The sequence below is a fragment of the Leopardus geoffroyi genome, chromosome A2 (assembly GCF_018350155.1).
Source record: "Leopardus geoffroyi isolate Oge1 chromosome A2, O.geoffroyi_Oge1_pat1.0, whole genome shotgun sequence".
Classification (NCBI taxonomy): domain Eukaryota; kingdom Metazoa; phylum Chordata; class Mammalia; order Carnivora; family Felidae; genus Leopardus; species Leopardus geoffroyi.
Window position 1 is genome coordinate 18,400,833 of NC_059331.1, and position 23,306 is coordinate 18,424,138.

Genomic DNA, 23,306 nt, shown 5'->3' on the forward strand with positions numbered 1-23,306 from the left:
ACACCGTATCCAACGATCTCAATTCATCAAGGACGGTGAGGGACATAACAGAAATGCTAGGTTCCACACGAGATTGCAGGGCAGGAGACCCCAACACCAATTCTTTTCATTTCATTAGGGGGAAGAAAGATGGAAATTCCAAGATGGCTCAAAGGGACACAGAAACGGGCTTCAGTGGCTAATTTTGAGGGAATTACAAACCCATCTCAGTGCACAGCAAGGGAGAAGGGGACAATATCAAGTGAACTTGAGGCTTGGTTTACTGCGGGCAGACTGCTGGGGTGATCAGTAATCAGCACCAGAATAAGAAATCCAGGAGCTCAGGGCAGCCTCCCGCATGTCTGTCTTCACCGCCACCATACTCCATTACTCCTCTCCATTCTTTGGAATTCACAGGACTTACTCCACTGTGCACCCCCCACCCCCTACTTTGCAGCGCCACAGGTCTTACAAGAAATTTCTCACCACCTGCATAAAAAGAAAAATAATTCAGCCTCTTGACATAACCCTTCTGAGCAAACAGGGTCTTTTCTTTTTTTTTTTCTTCTGCTCATAAAAGGGAATTTCCTCATCTGGTTTTTAGACTAGAAGTCTCCAGAGTGTCAAAGCTGTTCTCCTGGGGGATTACACTGGTGCTGTGGGGTGGCAGAGTCACGGAGACAGCATCAGTTGGTGTCCATGCTGCAAGCCTCATCGTCCCCCATGCCCTGCTGTGAGCTGCTTGGGCTCGTCCCTCCCTCAGAGGATCCAGAAAAACTGATGAGTGAAGGTGTCTTATAAAATTCATCATCTCGACGTTGGTAAAATAGCACGTAAGCTGCTTTTGTCTAAAACACAAGAGGGGAAAAGTTCATTCACTGGTTGGAATTACCACCCATTCTCCCCAGCTCTTCTCTCACTGTTCAAAACCCACTCTCAGGCATCTGCCATTGTGCCCTATGCATCCATGCACAGAGGCAACCATGAAGGTGACTGTGCCCAGAGTGGGGAAAGGCCAGTGCCCTATGATAGAACCCAGATGAGAGTCCAGCTTCTCATTTAGGAAGCGTCCCAGAAGGAATGGCAGTCAATTCTTTCTCCACCACACCCAGCTCCCACTGTCACATCAGGATGACCAAATAACCAACCAGCCCAGGAGACTCTACCCATAAAGGTAAGATGAGGAACCAAGTATTAGAGCCTACTCACCACTATCTGATCCTCGGAGGCCAGGGACACATTGCTATCATCAAAATAATACCATTTCCCGTTCAGTTTGTTCTTCGCATATGCGGTGTCTGCCAAGTCAACAAGAAAATACCTCTAGCAATCACCAGAGAACTAATCTGGCTAGTTTATTGCACTGAAAAATAAAACTCTAAAAAAAATGAAACAATGTTCTCACTCATATGTGGAATTTAAGAAACTTAACAGAAGACCATGGGGGAAGGGAAGGAAAAAATAAGTTACAAACAGAGAGAGGCAAACCCTAAGAGACTCTTAAATACAAACAACAAACTGAGGGTTGATGGGGTGTGTGGGGGGAGGGGGGAGGGAGGGAAAATGGGTGATGGGCATTGAGGAGGGCACTTGTTGGGATGAGCACTGGGTGTTGTATGTAAGTGATGAATCATGGGAATCTATCCCCGAAACCGAGAGCACACTGTATACTCTGTATGTTAGCTAACTTGACAATAAATTGTATTTTAAAAAAATGAATAAAACAAAACAAAGACCCTGAAATTAAATTTATAGGTAACAACCAAAAGTCAACTCCTTTTTTTGAAATCTATTCTTTCTCAAAAAGGCTCTGAAAGGGTAAAAACGGAGTCATCAGGGACCAAGGCTTTAAACTGTAATTTTGGAGGGTATCTGGGTGGCTCAGTTGGTTAAGCTTCTGACTTCAGCTCAGGTCATGATGGGTTCAAGCCCCGCATCAGGCTGAGTGTGGACAGCTCAGAGCCTGGAGCCTGCTTCTGTCTGTCTGTCTGTCTCTCCTCCACCCCGCCCCCTCCCCACACTACTTGTACTCTCTCTCAAAATTAAAACATTAAGCAATTTTTTATTAAAAAAAATAATAATAGGGGTGCCTGGGTGGCTCAGTCAGTTAAGCATCTGACTTCCGCTCAGGTCATGATCTCATGGTTCACGAGTTTGAGTCCCATGTTGGGCCCTTTGCTGACAGCTCACAGCCTGGAGCCTGCTTTAGATTCTGTGTCTCCCTCTCTCTTTGCCCCTCTCCGCCTCATGCTTTGTCTCTCAAAAATAAATAAATGTAAAAAAAAAAAAATTTTTTTTTTTAAACCTGTAATTTGGGGAAACTAATCCAAAAAAATAGAGAAACCCAGTATTAATCTTCAGGATGGCTGTTAAACCATAGCCAAGGGACCCATAAAAGAAGCTGATACTTTTAAGATTTAAGCAAAAATCGCTTTCCCCTACTTGGTTCAGGGAGATGGCTACTACTGCCTCTTCCGGCCTCTTAGAGCCTCTGGGGTAATCCCAGTGAGGGACACTAGGTTTGCAGAGCTGGGATGTGGACAAGATGACTCACAGTTTCAGAGAAAGATCAATCTGAGTCCAAGTTGGTGGCTGGATAACAATGCCTCACCGTGATCTAAGCATTTACCACAGCCAACACTTCCTGTCTTGATTTTATACTATTCCCCAGCAGGATGTGTTTACAACAGCAATCCCAGCAGCATGACCAATTCCCAGACTCTACGAAATGACAGACTCTAACGGAGGACTGGTTACTAGTCTCCAACTGCCGCGTGACTTTGGGCCAGCTATAGGTTTAGCTATTCCTTATCAGAGTGCCTGCACAAAGCGGGGGCGAAGAACATAAGGAAAAGGTGCCGAGGGCCTGTTCCCACTGTCCATGCTTGGCATAACAGCAACAATGGTGGTTCTCGATCCTGGAGTTCCAACTGTGGACCCAATGTGGGTTCACACACCACCAGCCTGAGCTTATGGATGAGAAAACAAGGGTACGGAGGCTAAGAAAGTTGCTCAAGTGGTATGTTTATATACTAAAACAGCACTTAAAAGTATCATTTTTTAAAAGTAAATTCATTTGACATTTATGAACACAGATACCAAAATTAGTTTGGGGAGGAAAAAAGTTGCAGGAAGTGTTGCAGGGTATGATGTGATCAGAGGTCACCGATAGCCATTCCAGTCAACCCCAATTTTCAAACAGGCGCAGTTTTTATTTCCCAGCCTCTCCTACAGCTAGATGTAGCCATGTGCCCAGTTATAGCCAATGAGATGTACGTAGAGGAGTTAAGGGAGATTTCTGGGAAGCTGGCTTAAAGGGGAAGGTTGTGCCCCTTTTCCTCTTCTTCTGATGGCCTGGAATGTAGACATGAGGGCCGGACACTGAGCAGCCGTTCCAGCCATGAGGTTATACAGTAAAAACGGAGGGGCAGGAAAGCAGACTGTTGGACCAACAGAAAAAGCTTACCCGTACAGGGGAGAAGACTGGGGCTTAGGGCAGTTCTGTAATCTGCTGTGAATATAAAAGGAACTGATATCTCCCATGGTGTCATCTCTAGGGTCCTAACGTTGGGTGTAGTGGCAGTTGGCATGGTGCAGATGCAGCAGAAACAGGAGGAAACCCAGCTCTTGACTTCAACATCACTAACACCCTTCCACAAACAACAAAATATAAGTCTTTTCATTATAAAAGTAAACCTACACATTCCAGACATTTTGGAAAATAAAGTAGAGCAAAGGGAAGGTTTCCTTGTTTTGCTTTAACGTAATTGTGGCACTAGTTCCTGCAATGACGCAGGCTGAACACGTCACAGGCATTTCCCCGTGATCATTAATTTTATTTTGCAACGGCTGTACACTCTTCCATCAAGTGCGTGGACAGTAGTGCCAACTGTGGGTCAGCAATCCTGATACGAATTTTTCACTGTTATAAGCAGGTGAATATCTTTGTGCATAAAGCTTTTTCCCAATGTCAAGTACTTTCCTCAGGATAGATTCCCAGAGGTGGGATTATCGGATTCAAGAATACAAAGACAAAAAAAGAAAAAGAAAAAAAAAAGACAGAATGGAGAAGCAGCAGTTTGGACCAAACCTGAAACCTTGACACTGGAGGCGTGAGGTGCTGTGTAAATAAAGTACTTAGGGCAGTGCGAGGCACACAGGAAGAGGCTGGTGAGAGACTGGCTGAGGGCATTTCAACATCTCGGAGGAAGCAGATGCCAGTACTTACAGTGGCCAACCCCCATGGCTCCATAATGATTAGACACGGCAATGAGGTCGTACACATAAGGCCTTGCTGACAGGTCACACACAAACTCGGACATGTTCAGAGCTCTGAGCACAAAACACAAAAATGGCCTTTAATACATTAAACTCAGAGAAAGAAGTCAGAGTAACCCAGCAATCCCTTTTATGCAACAGGCTAGAACATAGGAAAGCACTCAAAAACTAACTGCAGAAGGAAGGAAGGGAACAGGTCACAGCGGCAGGGGACCCAGGGTCTTGTTCTGAGCACCAAGATGTTCAGGCTGGAGAAAAGTCGCCTGGCTAACTCTGGCCCCAGACCAGGCGAGGAAGGGCTCTATGCACAGACGGGAGAGCTGCAGCAACTATGTAGAAATGGCTGTCAGTATCCAAATTCCAGCTGGTGCCATAAAAATTTAAGCTAAATGCCAAAACAGGTCCCAGAAAACTTTCCCCCCAATATTTTATTTTGAAAATTTCAAACATAAAGAAAAGTTGAACGAACTTTACAACAAATACTCATATAGCTACCACCTAGGTTCTCCCACTGACACGTCTATACTTAATTGTCTATCTACCTCTAGTCCCACTACCCGGGAAACACTCTAAAATCTGCATTTTGTGGACAAACTCTTATTTGGTTGACTTATTTTCCTGCGTCAGTTATGCTCTGCATCCTGGGACCTGAGGACACTAGTAGACAGCCAGTCCCACTCTCTACCCGGGGACAGGACAGGAGGCTCTGCGTCCCCACCTGCAGCCCAATTCTCCTCAGCAGACTACGCTCCAGTTACTTTGTAGCCCTGTTAACGAGACTCGGCCCTGCATTTGTGCTGTCCAGCTTAGCCCAGGCTCCCTGGGACCAATGACGGATGGCATGACCAGTTCAGTCAGGTGGCAGCAATGATAGCATCACCCTGAACCTGGGAAGCGCTTCTGTTGGAGAATCTTTTCCCCAAACGCAGGAGGATGGGGAGAGGGGGTGAGCCAAAGTCTAAGGGCCCAGACCCAAGCAAACATCCTAATGCAGAAAAGTCTTTGGTGGCAAAACCCTTAGCCAATCAGTGCCTAGGTTTCTCGCCTACTTTTTAATTTTCCTAAGAACACTCAGGACCCACCTGACGGGGAATTCCACAACGGTGTCGAGCTTATCCCTCCAGTATCTATTGTAGGAGAAACGTTTGAGGTGGACCACCAGGATCTTCGGCAAGGACCACAGGTCAAACTTCTTTGTGGCCTGTTGATGCTTCTTACAGTTGGGACAGTACCTGCAGAGAAAAGAGAAATCTCCACTTAGCGGGGGGCCAGGGAGCCAGGGCTACCTGGGCACCCAAGCATGGAGGCACAGCCACAATCCCCTAATGTCTTTTCTTGTACTCAGCACGGGCTGCTTCAGTGCAGCGTGTGTGTGTGTGTGTCTAACCCACCTTCCTAAATAGGAAGATGGCTTTCTTAGTCTGGAAAACACAATTTGCACAGAAAGACTATGATATAGGGACAGCCACGTCACAGCCATGTGATAAGAAGTGACACATCTCCTCCCAAAAGGGTTTTTGTGTACAGATGGCCCCAGCAGATCTCAGTCCAGGGTGCGCGGGTGTCCCTGCCCAGACTGGGGTGCCACGTACCAGGGGTCATGCTCCCCAAGGGTCTCCATGGTGGTGAAGAGCTCGATGCAGTCTCTCAGCGCCACCGCGGTCTTCTTCTTCTTCTGAGGCTGCAACATGCTCACGTGCTTCTCATAGGCCTGTGGGGGACAAAGTGCGGACTTCTGTTGGGAAATAGGAGTCCTAACCCCATTAAGCCACAACCTCCCAAGCTCCCATCCCTGGAATATAATGCACTTTCTGGAGCCTCTGAACATATAATGACAAAATCTTTAAGTGCTTTCCATTCTCCATCCGAAGTAGAATTTGTCAAATTGCTGGGGAACTGGGGTGAGTGACCTGAATACACAGCCAGAGCAGAAGCCAGCATGTACCACTGACCAGGAGTCCCCAGTCACCTACCTCAGATTCTTGCTCATCATAATAAAGGCTCCGGGTCTCACTGTCCCAATCGATGGCCAGTGTGGATCGAGCTGTGGAGGAGGACCAACGTGTCACTTATAACTGAATAGCCAGCAACAGGAGAGGCTCTTCAGGTGACAGGAGTGACAAGAAAACACTCAGGCTTCATCATCAACACCTGCTCACCTATCACCAGCCACTGCCAAGAGCAATGCTTTGCCTTGAGCCAGCCTACTCTGAACCCCGGGACCCCCAAAACCTTTGGCAAAGATTTCCTCAATGTCACAGTAAGTTCCAAAGGCTCTAACTATATAAGGATACTGAAAGAACATAGATCAAGATGAAGTTACAGCAACCAGATTTACCCTCCCACCTTAACCCATGAGAAAACCTGACAAAATAATAAAGTGGTTTTGAAATGAGGGATATTAGGCAGAGCAAGCGTGCTATCCCCAAGGGGAGAAAAACAAAAAAGGTGATGCCTAGGGGCCCCTGGGTGGCTCAGCTGGTTAAGCGTCCGACTTCGGCTCAGGTCATGATCTCACGGTTCGTGAGTTCAAGCCCCACGTTGGGCCCTTTGCTGACAGCTCAGAGCCTGGAGCCTGCTTCGGATTCTGTGTCTCCCTGTCTCTGCCCCTCCCCTGGTTGCTCTCTCTCTCTCTCTCTCTCTCTCTCAAAAATAAATAAACATTAGAAAAAAAATTTTAAAAAAAGGAAAAAGATGATCCCTACACTGCCCAGCTCACTGCCCGCACTTTCCAGGCCACAGCTTGCGAGAGAGGGGGAAGGAGACGGAAAGATTGAAGGGGAGAGTCAAAGACTAGGATTCAAGAAGCTGGCTAGAATATGCAAGGCCTTGTACAAGAGAAGGCGGCCACACAGAGAGATAGACACAGAGACCCAGAAACACATTGGTAAAGCTGTTCTTGAAACCAATTTTTTAAAGAAATGTAACAAAAAAGAAAGAGAGCGAAAGGACAGTGTGCTCATTTCTTTGCCAATGAAGGAGACACGGAGATGCTTCTAGGCAGGGGTCTTCACCGTCCTCTTGTGCTCTCCGTACATCCCGTGTAGGTGCCTCTTCTGTCTGCACATCAGCCCCCATTACAGGCTCCAGCTAACAAACAGCCTACACAACCCATGACCATGGGTCACATTTCATGAGTAGTCTTATGGAACAAAAGAAATCAGCATTTAGCCAGCCTCATTAAGTGACATGGCTCTGGCGAAATGCTGCCAGAGGTACGAAAAGTGTTAGCAACCCAGAGCGAAGGTCCTGAGGGTGGTGGCAGTGAAGGGAGAGCTCACTTTCATCCAAAGTCATCAAGGGCCAAAGAGAAAAGCCTGACAAGACGGCCAGGGCAGGAGGGGTGAGGTCTCTGAAACTAGGGAACTTTAAGCCAAGGACCACACAAACATCTGTTCCTGGAGCTACAGGCAGATGGCAAAAGCCCAGTGCAGTGAGTGCTGAGCGCAAACGGGATTTTCAAATGGATCCTAAGCCCCCAAATGCCCAGTTTGAAAAGTCAAAGAAAGTGCTTACAATTGAGTTTAAGTAGTTTTCCATCAGTTGCAAGGGAATTTATATCAGCTGTTCCGTAGGAGTTCACGAGGCTGAAGGTAAAAAGCCTTTTCGGGCAGGACTGGCCTTTGACCTTCTTTTGGGTGGTCTCCCCGCAGTCATTTCCCAGCTCGTCCTCCCCACTGCCTTCTGTGTCTGAAAGTTGCTCTCTGCCTTCATCCTGATGCTCCATTTCTTCTTCATCTTCTCCTGGCATACAATGAAAACCAATGTGTATATAAATTGCCACCATTTTGATGTTGAAAATTTTACTTCATGTTTAACTACAGTGCTTCCTTCCAGATTTTGTCCTGTTTGTGTGAAACTACACCTAGCCCTTCACAAGGTACCAAAATTCCTGTGTGACCCTCACAAGCTGGTTAAGACAGGCAAAGTGGGCACTGCTAATCTGTGATGAGGAAGCACAGGCCTAGGAAGACTCAGTGACACTCCCAAAGGTACACAATGTGGTCAGCAAGCCCACCTGTCCTAAATTTGGGCCCCTCAACACTTGAGTACTTTACTGGGTTTCGACCCACATCCTCTGACTCTTTCAACTTCATCACTTGACCCACAGAGAGAAAAGGGAAAAAGTGAGAAGCCAAGAAGACAGTGTGGTTGAGAAACACAATTTAAAAGACAATTAAGGGGCACCTGGGTGGCTCAGTTGGTCAAGCGCCCAACTTTGGCTCAGGTCATGATTTCAGTTTGTGAGTTTGAGCCCCACATCAGGCTGTCTGCTGTCAGCAAAGAGCCTGCTTTGGATCCTCTGTCCCCCTCTTTCTCTACCTCTCCCCCACTCACACACACACACACACACACACACTCTCAAAATAAAAGTCAATTAAAAAATATTATGATCACAAATATTAAGCAAAAGTCTTCAGTTCCTCTACAAGAAACAGGCTGACTGTCCCTTCAACAAGTAGTCAGAGATTGAATGTCTCTCAGGTACAGGTGCCATGCTGGTGGGTCCCAGTGAACACAGCAGACAGGATCCTGCCCACTTTTTTTTTTTTTTTTTCTCTTTATTCATCGGAGATTGCTGAGCTTCAATAATATTTTTAAGTTTTTTTTTTTTTTTTTTTTTTAAGTAATCTTTACACCTAATGTGGGGCTTGAACTCAGACTCCAAGATCAAGAGTTGCATGCTCTTTACTGAGCCAGCCAGGTGCCTCTCAAGAGTTTTAATAGGCATTCTACAGACATACGCTGATGAGTAAATTTCCCAGGCATTTCCAGAGAACTGGTATATGGGACTGCAATAAAAAGATCCATAAACATATTCATTGTAGGGGCGCCTGGGTGGCTCGGTCGGTTGGGCGTCCGACTTCGGCTCAGGTCACGATCTCGCGGTCCGTGAGTTCGAGCCCCGCGTCGGGCTCTGTGCTGACAGCTCAGAGCCTGGAGCCTGTTTCAGATTCTGTGCCTCCCTCTCATTCTGTCCCTCCCCCACTTACGCTCTGTCTCTCTCTCTCTCAAAAATAAATAAACATTAAAAATAAGAAAATAACGGGGCGCCTGGGTGGCTCAGTCGGCTGAGCATCCGACTTTGGCTCAGGTCATGATCTCACAGTTCGTGAGTTCAAGCCCTGCGTCAGGTTCTGTGCTAACAGCTCGGAGCCTGGAGCCTGTTTCGGATTCTGTGTCTCCCTCTCTCTCTACCCCTCCCCCGCTCATGCTCTCTCTGTCAAAAATAAATAAAAATTAAAAAAAAAATAAGAAAATAACATAACATAAAATATGAAGTTTACATACTGGGGAAATAGTAGACATGGACACTCTGAGGAAAACAGGATGTTGTACATAAAAATCCTCTTTTTCTTAGTCTGCCGTGGGAGTGTTCATAAGGAAAGACAAGTCAGGCCCAGGACAACGCAGCAGTTTCCTCTCAGGCCACAAGAACAACATAGCCATGGATGAGGGTGGGCCACGCATCCCTACTGACACCCTTCCGAAACAGCCAGCTGGCACAAGACCACAAGCCCAGCCCTCATGGACTTTGCTTTTCCAATCAGCCCACTTGGCTCCTGAGGCACTGGCACTGCCCCTTTTACACCTAGGTGAACCTTCCCCGCTCCCAGACCAGCAGGTGAGACCCTGCCCTACCTGCTACCTGTCTGACAGGGACACAGAAAAGCCTGCGTCCACCCCACTCAGTAAACAAACAGAGCCCTAAAACTATAAGAACTCCATCCCTGGTTGTACCACTGGCTATCAGCTCCTTGGAAAATCTCAGGAAACTTATGCTAATGCAGTCAGAATTAAATACAGTGAGTGTATATAACAGGATGAGAATAGAAAACAGAGTCCACTGAAAGCAACTACCCAAGATCAGGAGAATCAGGAGACAGCCACCATAGGCCTGACAAGAAGCCATGGCAGTAAAAACATTAGAAGTATTTCACAACATTAAATAGGGTTTGAAGTCTATTTGCCAAGACTCAGTTAAAGGAGTCAAAAGAAGGCAGTAATTCTCCCTGAACAGGAGACTGACAAATGCAGTATCTAAAAAGCTAGGCTAAGTATAACAACAGCAAATACTGACATGGTGTTATTATTAATCGTGCATCTATTATGTGCCAGGTACTTTAACCCACATTATCTAATAAATTGTAACCTTGGGGCACCTGGATGGCTCAGCTGGTTAAGTGTCCAACTCCTGATTTGGCTCAGGTCATGATCTCATAGTTGTGAAATGAAGCCCCACATCAGGCTCTATGCTGGGCATGGAGCCTGCTTGAAATTCTCTCTCTCCCTCTGCCAATCCCCACTCTTCAAAAAAAACAAAAAACAAACAAACAAAAAAACACCAAAAAACCTGTAACCTCAAATCTGTGAAGCAGACGTCATCATCCCATTCTGCAGATGTGTGAACCAAGGTTCAGAGGAAGGAGGTGACTTGTCCCCCCACACTTTGAGCTAGAAATCACAGTGCTTTAACTGCCAGAGCACCAAAAACCTATGGGTGTCCCAGGGTCTGCTCGAGACCGTCATGACCACCCTGACATCTCTGCTTGTGGGACCTGGACACAAAACACCCTCTTGTTCATCCCTAGTGGAAGAACATGATATTCTGGGCAAGAATCAGAATATAATACTCAACATCACTCATCATCAGGGAAATACAAATCAAAACCACAATGAGATACCACCTCACACCTGTCAGAATGGCTAACATTAACAACTCAGGCAACAACAGATGTTGGCGAGGATGTGGAGAAAGAGGATCTCTTTTGCCCTGCTGGTGGGAATGCAAACTGGTGCAGCTACTCTGGAAAACAGTATGGAGGTTCCTCAAAAAATTAAAACTAGAACTACTCTACGACCCAGCAATTGCACTACTAGGTATTTATCCAAGGGATATGGATATGCTGTTTCGAAGGGACACATCACCCCAATGTTTATAGCAGCACTATCAACAACAGCCAAAGTATGGAAAGAGTCCAAATGTCCATCGATAGATGAATGGATAAAGAAGATGTGGTATGTATATACAACGGAGTATTACTCGGCAATCAAAAAGAATGAAATCTTGCCATTTGCAACTACGTGGATGGAACTGGAGGGTATTATGCTAAGTGAAATTAGTCACAGAAAGACAAAAATCATATGACTTCACTCATATGAGGACTTTAAGAGACAAAACAGATGAACATAAGGGAAGGGAAACAAAAATAAAAACAGGGAGGGGGTCATATTCTCTTAAATATGGAGAACAAACAGAGGGTTACTGGAGGGGTTGTGGGAGGGGGGATGAGCTAAATGAGAAAGGGGAATTAAGGAATCTACTCCTGAAATCATTGTTGCACTGTATGCTAACTAATTTGGATGTAAATTTAAAAATTAATAAAAAAAAATGGCAAAAAAAAAAAAAGAGTATGACTAGAATAAACAATAAACCTAAAATACTCACAATGTGCAGTATCTGGTGAGGACAGAGCCTTGTGAGCATTATTTTTAATGTAAAGTCTCACTTTCGAAGACTGTGCACATCTTGGAGAAATCTGGGCATTTGGATTTGCAATTGAAAATTTATGGCACTAATTTGGAGAACATTTGCGGTTATATAGTGATAAACCCACTAAGTTGCCTAGGCCCCCAAAAGGGTAACCACCACAATGCAGGTCAGACACAGCTCCTCAGTCAGGGATAAGCTTGTGAGCACTTGAACATGAGAGAATGGCGAGGGCTCTGGGTTTCCTGCAATGAGCCTTATCCTACTGCTTTGTAGACTGTGGCTCTCTTTGCTGCCACAGACAGAGCTCTCTAGAGTCAGCTATTACCTGTAGCTTCCTGGGCAGAAAGAAACACTCAAGAGAAACTCTCTGCCCTCTGATTGGCTGGCCAGGACTCCTGTCCTCTCCAGAGGCAGTGCCACATCAGAGTGGTGGGCAAGAGCCAACCTAATAGCTCTGCAGACAGAAGCCAAGTCATGGAGGCAGTCAAGTGCCAGATAAGCACCCACTGCAATCCCAACACACCTCATGATCCTGGGCAAGTCACCGAGTCCTGTCAGTCTCACTCTGCCTGAGGTGAAACACAGCCTACATGTCTAAGAAGATTCCATGAGGTGATGAAGTTGGACAACATGTGCTGGCAGCATGGAGTGGTGCATCGGGGCTCCCAGATCTGCTCTCTAGCCAGAGCCCCCACCCAGCCTTAGAGCCTCCCTCTCCCGTGTGTACAACACCTTTGGAAGAAGAGGGAGGTCAGGAGGGATTTGGTCAGTCACAGCCCCACAGCGTGGCGAGCGCTCACCTTCACAGCTGCCCCTGGAGCCATTGCAGGCCCCCGGCTCCAAGGGCGAGCTGCCAGACTCATCAGGCAAAGGCTGTTTTATATAGCGGCTTGAAAAAAAGGAAAAAAAGAATGATGTGTTAGCTATAACATTTACCTGTTTTTCTCCACTATTCAGCTAGAAGTAGTTCACAACTGATATACTCCCAGCTATTCACAAAGCAATTCAGGTAAATAAAGGGGCTTTAAAAGCATGTGATTGTCAACACTTTAGATATTGAGGGGAACCCAAAAGATAAGATGTCTAAGTACCAAGTCACTGAAGACTCCGAGTCTTCCATGAATGCTTGTTTCAAATCTTCTATGAATGTCACATGGCATCACCATTAGAAAAATATTTCCCAGGAACATTAATTACCAGCTTCAGAATGATCGTGAAGCTACTTCAGAAATTGTATTCTGACACAAACTGCCCTCAAAACACTAGACTGCCTGCACCCAGTGACTGACAAATGTGACAGACATGATTCTAGGAAACCCAGAGAAGGCTTAGGTGACAGTATCATGATGCTTAAGATGTGCCAGATGGGGGGCACCTGGGTGGCTCAGTGGGTTGAGTGCCTGACTTCAGCTCAGGTCATGATCTCAAGGTTCATGAGTGCAAGCCCACGCTGGGCTCTGTGCTAATAGCTCAGAGCCTGGAGCCTGCTTCCGATTCTGTCTCTCTCTCTCCGCCCCTCCCCCACTTGTGTGTATGCACGCGTGCGCTCTCTCTCAAAAATAAATAAGCTGTAAAAAAAAAAAAAAAACAACAACAACAACAACCCAAAAAACAATGTAAGACCCCTTAAAAAAAAAAAAAAGATGTGCCAGGTGCCCCATCCCAACAGCACCTGTCCTGGCCCTTTGGGGGCAGCCCCAACTGCATTTTCACAGGATTAAGCATGTGGGACCAGCACAGGGACACTGCATGGGGAGTCACCACTATGACCAGGCCTGTCTTGATTTTAGATAACAAGCAAAATGCATTTCTGTCACCAACCTGATACGCTCACAAACAGCCTGGTACAAAGACTCAAGGGTTAGCTTGTGCTTGGGAACAGAAACCAGCAGTGGCTGTCCATACAGCACTGCCCCGGAAGAAGTGCTCGACGGCCTGGACTTCCTTTCCCTGAAGTAGACTGGAAGTGTGACACACTCAGAGCCATCAGCGGAGGTGCTGCAGACCTCGTACCTGTGTCAATCACACAAGAGGGCACCTTCAGCAGCAGGCCATCATGAGCAACGGAGATCTGAGCTGCAGCTACATGGTGGCCAGGACTGTGGTTACTGGGACAAATCATACTTTAGCATAAAAGGTGGATAAGCCATTTCCAAGAAGATTCTGGAAGCTGGGTCAGGAATCCCAAGGATCACTATCAGCAAAATGTGAACCTATGCAACCCGGGACTCGGGGATAATGTGATTCTCCTTCCCCCAACCATGGCCTCAACTCTGTGGTCCTTTGAATGGGACTAAACACAGATGACAGCTGTCATCGGGACCATCACTGCAGACATAAAGGCGCAGGAAGGGGGAGGCCTGGCCACCAAGTTCATCTTCTGTCACCAAGGAGCTCAACTTTTGAAGTGTTATAAAATCAAATATTGTACAAGAATGTATACCTAGAATATTACGCAAAGATGCTTTCTTTCAAATGAGGAAGCAAATTTATAAAACTAATTGTTTGCTATCTTTGTTCAAAAACATTGAAGTAAAAGAACCATATTTAATTTTTTAAAAATTAGAGATAACCAAAGAAAATGCTAAATATAAATCAATGATTTTGAAAAATGTGTCTTACTTAGTGAATACATGGGATTGAGGAGATTTATAGATGTTTTATCCTGGAACAGATGTTACCAAAATTGCTGGCAACCGACTGTAGTCTTTCCCTCTTCCTATAGGGGGAGACACAAACTTACTGATTCAATTTTTGAAAACTATAAACACAAACACACACACACACACACACACACACACACACACACACACACACACACACAACCCTCCCCAGATACCTGGCAAATAGTCCTAAATGACTATGTGCAAGAGGAGTTCTAAGAAAAACTCACAAAAATGTCTAAGGTGTGCTCTAGGTAAGGGCCCTGTGGTCCAGCATTAGTGTCAAGAATGAGGTCTTGGAGTGAGGCTGGCCCAGGTCTGTCACTGTCACGTTCTGGCCACTATGAGGGGGCCAAGTGCTCCCTTCTGAGTCTGCTTACTCAGTGAACAAGTCTACCTTCTAGTGTGGCGGTGAGAATTCAAGGACTCAGCGGCAGAGTGCACCACACACTCAAGTAATATTAGTGCCACCCACGTGTTTTCATAATTACCAATTAATCTTTAAAACAATCTGCTTCCTGATGGTTGGCACTCAAGCCCTCTGCAAATTCCTTTGTTGGTGGTGGTTTGCTAAGCTTCCCACAGGGCAACGCCCCAGTTCCTCTGAGCTTGGGTGTGTACAAACACTAGTTTCCAGAATTGAGGGGAGATGTTTGCTGTTAAGGACTTGGGGTCAGAAATGGACAGCCTTAGCCTGACGCTGAGCTGACTTTGTCAAGTAAGCAAAGATGGCTGAGTGGGGAGGCAGCCTGTGCAAGTGAACAGAACTAGGATCTTGGGTGTGGTCAAGAACTACTTCTTTTAGAGTGATCTGGAAGTCACAGGCCCAAAAACTTAAAGGGAAGGAAATGATTCCTTCGTGTACTGCAATCCTCAACCAAAACAAAAACCAAAACAAATCCTGAAAACCTTTCTCAGCAGAGGCAAGTTTCCAAGCAAGAGGAAATGAGGAAGAAATAGCACAGGTGTGGTCCACATTCAAGCTTCCCTGAGCAAGTAAGTGACTGTCAGGGAGTGCAGACAAGCTCATATTCTACTCCACCCCACCCGGGAGAGGGACACACACAAAACCACAGGGAGCAGCCTTCAAGTAAGAGGACCTGGGAGGGGCTAAAGAGATCACTGGAGCTGGCATTGTACCGTCCCCACATGGATGAGAAAATAGTCTCAGAGCTTACAGAATGTCAGAGCAGAAAAACGTTGTTTCTGTCAACCCTCCTGTCACTCTGAGATCGTGCCTGCCCAAGGAACCACGGCCTACATCATATCCCTTCCCTCATCTTCCTGCGGCCCCTTGTACAGCTGTGACTCTTCTTGAGAAAGGCATTTCTGACATCAGGACCATCTATAGGACTACTAAATAGGCCCTCTTAATAGGTAGCAACTGGTGACAAGACACTATGTCCATGCTAAAGAGAGTTATCTGGAATATCTAGCTCTGAAGTGCCATGAAGTGCTTAGCATTGATGGCTGTCAGAATTCCCTGAACCCCCATCCCCTGACACAAGGAGTCAGGGCAAATCCATATGAGCACGGACTACCAGATCTTCTGCTTTGGAGACACCTACAAGGCAAAGCCTCTAGAATGTTTCCTTTGAGCCTGCAGCAGAAACCACTGAGTACTCACACAAAAATGTCATCCCGAGGCATGATGTGGTTTAAACCTTCATCCATTTGGAAAATTTTGTGGAACCGGTGATTATATACATCTGTGACCACCATCTAAGAATCAACAGTAACAGAAAGATTACAGGATGGATAAGGGCCTCTACATAAAACTCCAGAAGCAAATGAAAACAATGTGTTGCTGGAGTGTTACCTCCAGAGAGACCATCACTCAACCAGCCCCAGAGTTCAGGGGCCAATGCCCAAGGGAGAAGAACAGCATGACTGCCACCAGCAGAAAACCTGCTGGTTAACATATGTCCTGAGGGTTACGATGGGATTTGACCTCAAGTGGCAGGAATGGTGGGGATTGAGTGTTGATCAGAGACTGGTGGTCATCCAGACGTCTCTGGGGTGTCTGCCAGGGCCAGAAGTCTCCAAACCATCCTCAGCACATAGCTGAACATACCAAACCCCAACTATGCAACTGCCTAAAACCAGCAGGGCTACGAGGGAAGTGGGGCTGAGCAAGAGCAGTGACCAGGGCTGGGACAAAGGTACTTGGAGCATACAGGAGGATGGGGAGGGGATTTTCACTTTCCCCACCACCACACAGGGCCAGGCTTGGCAGAAAGCCCAGAATGGGCAGCTGCTTCTAAATAAAGATTTCTATCAAGAACATCACAAAGTCACTCCAGACTCACGGAGTTTACTGTAGGAAAGAAATTGCAGCTTCTCATATTACAGAGGAGGTCATGTAGGCAAGGGCAGCAAAGCTGAGAGCAGAGCCCTACTCCTGGCCCTCTGACCGTGGCTAGTGTGACCTCACTGGAGAAAGGACAGTGTTCCCGTGGCTGAAGGGAGTCTCAGCCACAGTGTGCACAGTGAGCGAGGGACAGGAGGCCAGAGGCATCCAGATATAATCACATTTGTGCTGGCCAATAAAAACTACCCCCTAAAAATGGCTACAAGTTTGAAAATACACTCCAAAGGACTATGAAGTAGTGAGTGCCACCGACCACCCTGCCTTACGTTTTCTGCAGCAATGCCAGACAGCCTGGAGAGAGCCTCGCACAGGTCAGACACAGCCCCCATCAGCGGCACAACCACTCGGTACTGCAAAAAGACAGATGGGAGGGGTGACAAAGGCGCTCAGCAAAGGGTGGGAGATGAGCTGGGAGGAGCAGGCGACACAGGTCACCTGAGATGACTTCCCAGAAACAGTGTACATGAGGTCAGGGCCCACATGAGTCATCAGAAGAGCCAACAGGCAAGTCTTCTGCCTCAGCACTTGCCTCTCTATTCAGGAGGCAGCCCAGGGCCCACCCATCTCTTTCCCTCCTAAATACTACTTTGTTTCATTCCTAAAGTTTGCTTCCTTTAAGGAATTGTTAAAAACTATACAGACTGCCATGTCTCGTCATCTTTAAGAGGTGAAGAAACCAGAGCCAGAAGACTAAGCAGTATAGTCACTCAGTGAGCCATCAGCGGGGTGGGACGCTAAGACCCGCTCGTCACTCCATTCACACAGCCTTCTGTTCTAGCCAGGCTCTCTTGGCTGACTGGCCAAGAAGACCCTGCTGCTGCTTCCCACCATTCTGATACCAGGACCACTTAGCAGATCATTCGTACTACCTTAGCTGCATGAATGAAGCATGGGGAAAAGTGACAGAGAAGCCCAGAGCACCTTCACAATCTTCTCTGAATGATACAGGATTACAGAGGTCTGATGGAGGCTGGGGGGACACACTCAGGCAAGTGCCACAGGGATTCAGAAGCAGTCGGTGGGAGAAGCCCCGCTCTGGGTCCCACGGTGAGGGGCGCTGTGAAGGTGCAGATTCTCTCACCTGAGTAGGTCTGCAGCAAGGGTCAGCAGGAACCAGGAAGACCTCCATAACTCTATCTTTCTTCAGGGGCAGTGGGAGAGTTAGATAGCAAAATGGGTCAAAGGTCACAGAAACCTTAGCACATTCTGGGCAAACCAAAGTAGATTTGAAGAGGCCATGGAATGTGTCCACAATCACAGAGTCATTCCTCAACCTGTGATTCTCCCAGGCTTCCTTTGCCACCACCTAGAAGGAGAAAGATAAAGAAGACATTCTCAACACACCTGAGCCATTTATCCCATCATCCAGAATGATCTACAGCAGAATCTGAGATGGACCATGAGGCAGTCTCTATAGCAAAGAACTTGGTCCAGGCCAGCCAGGGTGTGGACTGCTCTTGGTGTACCATACAGCCACATGCCAGCTTTATGCCCAATCCCACATTTAACAGTCTTCACTTAGGATCGATGGACACACCAGTATCTGTGTATCCTCTGATAGATAGACAGCCCTGAGAACACCGTGGGTAAATGGACCTGACCAGAGCAAGGACTGCCTCCTATAAGGTTTTCAATGAGCCAAAGTCCCTTCAGTGAGGTTTTAATTCATACTACAGTTCAGCTAACTCATGGTTTTTCCTTCAAGATATAAATGCTACTTTAAAGTTTTCATATAATGAATCCCAATGTGATAGGGTAACTTAAATACTAAATTCCCTTTTCGTAGATCAGAAAATCGAGGCAAAAAGTCAGTGCCCTAATAATGTTAGTAACAAACTATTTTAATGATCATGTATGTATTTTATTTTATTTTTTATTTATATATATTTTTTTCAACGTTTATTTATTTTTGGGACAGAGAGAGACAGAGCATGAACGGGGGAGGGGCAGAGAGAGAGAGGGAGACACAGAATCGGAAACAGGCTCCAGGCCCTGAGCCATCAGCCCAGAGCCCGACGCGGGGCTCGAACTCACGGACCGCGAGATCGTGACCTGGCTGAAGTCGGACACTTAACCGACTGCGCCACCCAGGCGCCCCGATCATGTATGTATTTTAATGACAGCCCATACTACAGACACTTTACAGAATGCCCTAGTCTCTGGTTCAGCAATGAAATTATACTAACAAACTGGCTCTCAATTAAAGAAGCCCAAGCCAGAGAATTAGGAGTAACTAGGGGTAGTCTCTTCCTGACCTGGAGCGCATTACTCTACCACAACCTGTGTCCACATCATCAATAACAAGAGGCAACCAGGGTCCTGGCGCCAATACTCAAAGACCAAAAGAATTTTCCTGCAACTTTCAGAAGGAGGCAACTTCTATGAAATACTACTGCTCAAAATCCTCAGTCTTCAATATCCTACCGCATCTGGCCGCCCATTGGCATCCTTCAGCTCCAGGTAGGGCTTCTTCTTTACACGGTTCAGATCTTCATGCAATCCATCTAGAAGAAAGGCTAACAACTCCTGAGAGTCTTGTTGCTGGTAGCCAGAAAACTGAGGGGCGAAACGTCCCACTTGGGTCTACAACAAAAGCAATCACATCAGAAAGTATAAGATTTAAACCAGTGAAGTCAGATGGGAAATTCCATCAAAAATAACTCTGCAGGGGCACCTGGATGGCTCGGGTGGTTGAGCATCCAACTTCGGCTTGGGTCACCGATCTCCTGGTTCATGAGGCTAAGCCCCACATCCAGCTCCATGCTGATGTGCAGAGACAGCTTGGGATTCTCTCTCCCTCTCTCTTTGCCCCTCCCTGACTTGTATGTGTGCCCCACCCTCTTTGTTCTCAAAATAAATAAACTTGAAAAAAACAAAACAAAACTTTGCAGGGTCACCTTGGACAGTAAGGGAGAATACCATCTGTTTGAGTGGCCCAATTAATTCATCAGGAGCCTAAAGGAGGCCAGTAGTTCTCACCAGAGAGAGAGGGCTCAGATCAAAAGCCAGGAGAACAGCAGACTTGACACCTGGGCACTATCCTAAAAGAAAAGTGAAGAGTGGCATCCTGAGCAGCCACACCTCCTAAATACTGACACGAATCCCCCTCTTACTTGCTTCTTTGGTTCAGAGTCTCCATGAGAACTTTATAAATATCTGTATCAGTTAGAGGAAGCCTCCTGTACCTAACAGCCCTCCTATCCTTAAATAAGCTGTCTGCCTTGTATCGCTTTACACCCATGATCTTCAAGAGTGTGGTCCCCAACTAGCACCACCAGCATCACCTGGGAGCTTGTCAGAAATGCACATTCCTTAGGAATAAAAGCTGGTACAGCCACTCTGGAAAACAGTATGGAGGTTCCTCAAAAAATTAAAAATAGAACTACCTTACAACCCAGCAATTGCACTACTAGGTATTTATCCAAGGGATACAGGGGTGCTGTTTCGAAGGGACACATACATCCCAATGTTCATAGCAGCATGATCAACAATAGCCAAAGTATGGAAAGAGTCCAAATGTCCATCGATGGATGAATGGGTAAAGAAGACGTGGTATATAGATATATGTATATACATATATCTATATACACACATACAAACAATGGAGTATTACTCGGCAATCAAAAAGAATGAAACCTTGCCATTTGCAACTACGTGGATGGAACTGGAGGGCATTATGCTAAGTGAAATTAGAGAAAGACAAAAATCATATGATTTCACTCATATGAGGACTTTAAGAGACAAAACAGATGAACATAAGGGAAAGGAAACGAAAATAATATAAAAACAGGGAGGGGACAAAACAGAAGAGACTCATAAATATGGAGAACAAACAGAGGGTTACTGGAGGGGTTGTGGGAGGGGGGATGGGCTAAATAGGTAAGGGGCATTAAGGAATCTACTCCTGAAATCACTGCTGCACTATATGCTAACTAATTTGGATGTAAATTAAAAAAAATAAAATTAAAAAAAATAAATAAAACAAAAATAATAAAAAACTGAGGACATCAGATTCAGGACTCCTTCCATCAAAAATCTGCCAATAGTAATTTATTCTAGCAAACAACTTAAGTGTTTCCAGTGAACTTTTAAACTACCTTTTGGTAACCTGGAACTATTGTAATCTCAAAGAATAACTAAACACTGAAATTTAATTTTTGGTTCACTGGACATGAGCTCAGCAAAAGATGCTCTTTGAGTATACATAATTATACCTTATTATGTTCATTACAGACTAAAGTACCTCAACATCTGACAGTGCTAGCAAAGGAAATGAATAACCCTGAAAGTTTATCTCTTGGTCCTCTTGGTTCAAAATTCAAATTCCTAGAAATACAACTCTTTTCTATTGCATTTATTATTTTTTCTGGTAGAACCTAATAATAATTCCAATTTTGTTGATGTCAAGACCACTAATAAATATAAGAAATGAACAAACTAAATAAATCAGTTTTAACTTTTAAAAGTTAAAAAAAAAGAAAGAAAAAAAAAATGCACATTCTTGGGCCCAACCCAGATCTACAGAATGAGAAACTCTCAGGATAGGTCCAGTGGTCTATATTTTATTTATTTTTATTTATTTACTTAAGTTTACTTATTTATTTTGAGAGAGACAGAGACAGTGCAAGTGGGGAGGGGGCTGGTGGGGAGGGGCAGAGAAAGAGAGAGAGAGTCCCACGCAGGCTCCACACTGCCAGCACAGAGCCCGACGTGGGGCTCAAACCGACAAAGCCATGAGCTCATGACCTGAGCCAAAACCAAGAGTCAGACGCTTAACACTTAACCAACTGAGTCACTCAGGCACCCCAGTATTCTGTATTTTAACAAGCCTTTCCAGAGGTTCCAATGAATCCTGTAGTTGGAGAACCAATGCTCTCCACCTGTGTTGCCCAATACCATAGCCACTGGGCACATGTGACTATTTAAATTAAAATTAAACACAATTAAAAAATCCAATTTCTTGTTCACACTACCCACATTTCAAGTGGCTAGTGGCTACCACAACAGACAGTGCAGAGAAAATGTCCATCATCAAGGAAACCCTATACTACCTCTAATATCCCTAAATACGATCTGTCAATTGTTTATTTATAAGAGCTTGAGCCTAATGTGTTGTCACCCGATTCCATCTCTTTATGACTTTATGGCATGTGAATAGTAATTTACATGTATTTCCCAGAGATTAATGTGACTATGGGGGTAAAAAGAATTAGTTTTCCATTTCAATAAACTAAGATTTAAATTTTCTCATTGAGCTAAGGTGCTACTTTGCTCCCCTCTTTGCATAAAAAACATGCCTATCTTTTTCTACCATGTGCTTCATGAAGGCTCCTTGAACCCTGGTGGTGCAGGCTAAGTAGGACTTCTCAGATTTAAAAATATGAAGCAAGGGTCCTCCCCTCAACAGGAAAAAACATTTAAGGTGAGGGAAGGCCCAAGATGATCCAAGAGCCCACTACAGTTCACCTGATCTCCCTTGCTGAGGGATCTAAGTGAGAACTGCCTCTCAACCACATTCCACGAATATCAACCTGACTTAGGGGGCCCAACTCCAACCACAGCAGGTATAGGTTCTCAGCTCAGAGAACCTGGGAATACCCTTCAGATAGTGCTGGAAATTAAACTGAATTTTACGGTCTGGCTTATTAGGATGTTGCCTATTTAAAGGCTGGCACCACAGAATACAGCACAAATGACTTCTGAAGTATCCCCTGCCCAGAGGTGCGGGCTGAGGTCACTTAACGTATCCGTGCGCTGAATGACTCAACAACAGGAAAGGCGGCTCTCAACGTGTGAGGCTTTTAGTCCCAGACCCCATCTTAACCCCAAAATGCAACTGGAATGCCTCATTTGAAAACTAAATCACTCTCCCCAAAACGGAAAAAGGGAAACATATACAGCAACCTACTTTGAACATGCGAGGTGCCACGTGAGCATCCCTTCCAGACCACATCTGTTTAATGAGCTCTGCATAGGCTTCTGCAATTTCCCCTTTCATTCCCAGAGGATTGTCTCTGTTGATCTCAGCCTCATACTCATCTTTGAGAAAGTAGTCAGTCAGTGGTGCGGTGTTGCTCAAGCACTGAAAGAGAACACAATCAGAGCTCACATCCCTTATGGACAACACACAGAGATAAAGATAAATCAAGTTCTCAAGGGCCAATGAGGGTCAACTCCAACAAAATGAAGTTCTCAGTAGATTCTCTGCAAGGCTCACAATAGTAAGGCACAGCCTTCCAGAATCCTTGCTGGTGGCCTGCCTTATAGCTAACCTCCCAAGGATATAGTTGGGAGCTCACTCACTGCCTAAGAACTCTCTCTGAAATAACTACCCAAGGGTAAAAGCTGTGCACCCAAGTGCCTGACACAGAATAATCTTCTATTCAATGAAGGATGATAAGTTTTAACATAATAATTTTAAGATGATAATTTTTTAAATTAGAATTGATTTGGAAGGGCACCTGGGTGGCTCAGTCAGTTAAGCATCCAACTTCAGCTCAGGTCATGATCTCATGGTTCA

General features: G+C 45.6%; 1 protein-coding gene across 6 annotated transcripts in view; it reads right to left on the reverse strand.

The window, feature by feature from the left end:
* Nucleotides 1-73: 73 nt before the first annotated feature.
* The window catches only part of USP4 (ubiquitin specific peptidase 4), a 49,080-nt gene continuing 25,847 nt past the window's right edge, over nucleotides 74-23,306 (reverse strand). For 2 of the 6 annotated variants that reach the window (XM_045496832.1, XM_045496831.1), the window contains 14 exons: nucleotides 22,695-22,868; nucleotides 19,211-19,369; nucleotides 17,868-18,092; nucleotides 17,053-17,136; nucleotides 16,043-16,137; nucleotides 13,574-13,765; nucleotides 12,553-12,641; nucleotides 7,774-8,001; nucleotides 6,231-6,301; nucleotides 5,850-5,968; nucleotides 5,340-5,489; nucleotides 4,208-4,311; nucleotides 1,189-1,277; nucleotides 74-827 (listed from right to left, as the gene is read on the reverse strand). In XM_045496832.1, the coding sequence (XP_045352788.1) occupies nucleotides 666-827; nucleotides 1,189-1,277; nucleotides 4,208-4,311; nucleotides 5,340-5,489; nucleotides 5,850-5,968; nucleotides 6,231-6,301; nucleotides 7,774-8,001; nucleotides 12,553-12,641; nucleotides 13,574-13,765; nucleotides 16,043-16,137; nucleotides 17,053-17,136; nucleotides 17,868-18,092; nucleotides 19,211-19,369; nucleotides 22,695-22,868 (1,941 nt within the window). In that variant the 3' untranslated portion in view covers nucleotides 74-665. Of the gene's footprint in view, nucleotides 828-1,188; nucleotides 1,278-3,445; nucleotides 3,630-4,207; nucleotides 4,312-5,339; nucleotides 5,490-5,849; nucleotides 5,969-6,230; nucleotides 6,302-7,773; nucleotides 8,002-12,484; nucleotides 12,642-13,573; nucleotides 13,766-14,374; nucleotides 14,472-16,042; nucleotides 16,138-17,052; nucleotides 17,137-17,867; nucleotides 18,093-19,210; nucleotides 19,370-19,764; nucleotides 19,828-22,694; nucleotides 22,869-23,306 lie in introns of those variants that run through there. The other 4 variants (XR_006716757.1, XR_006716758.1, XM_045496833.1 and 1 more) reach the window with 4 other exon arrangements.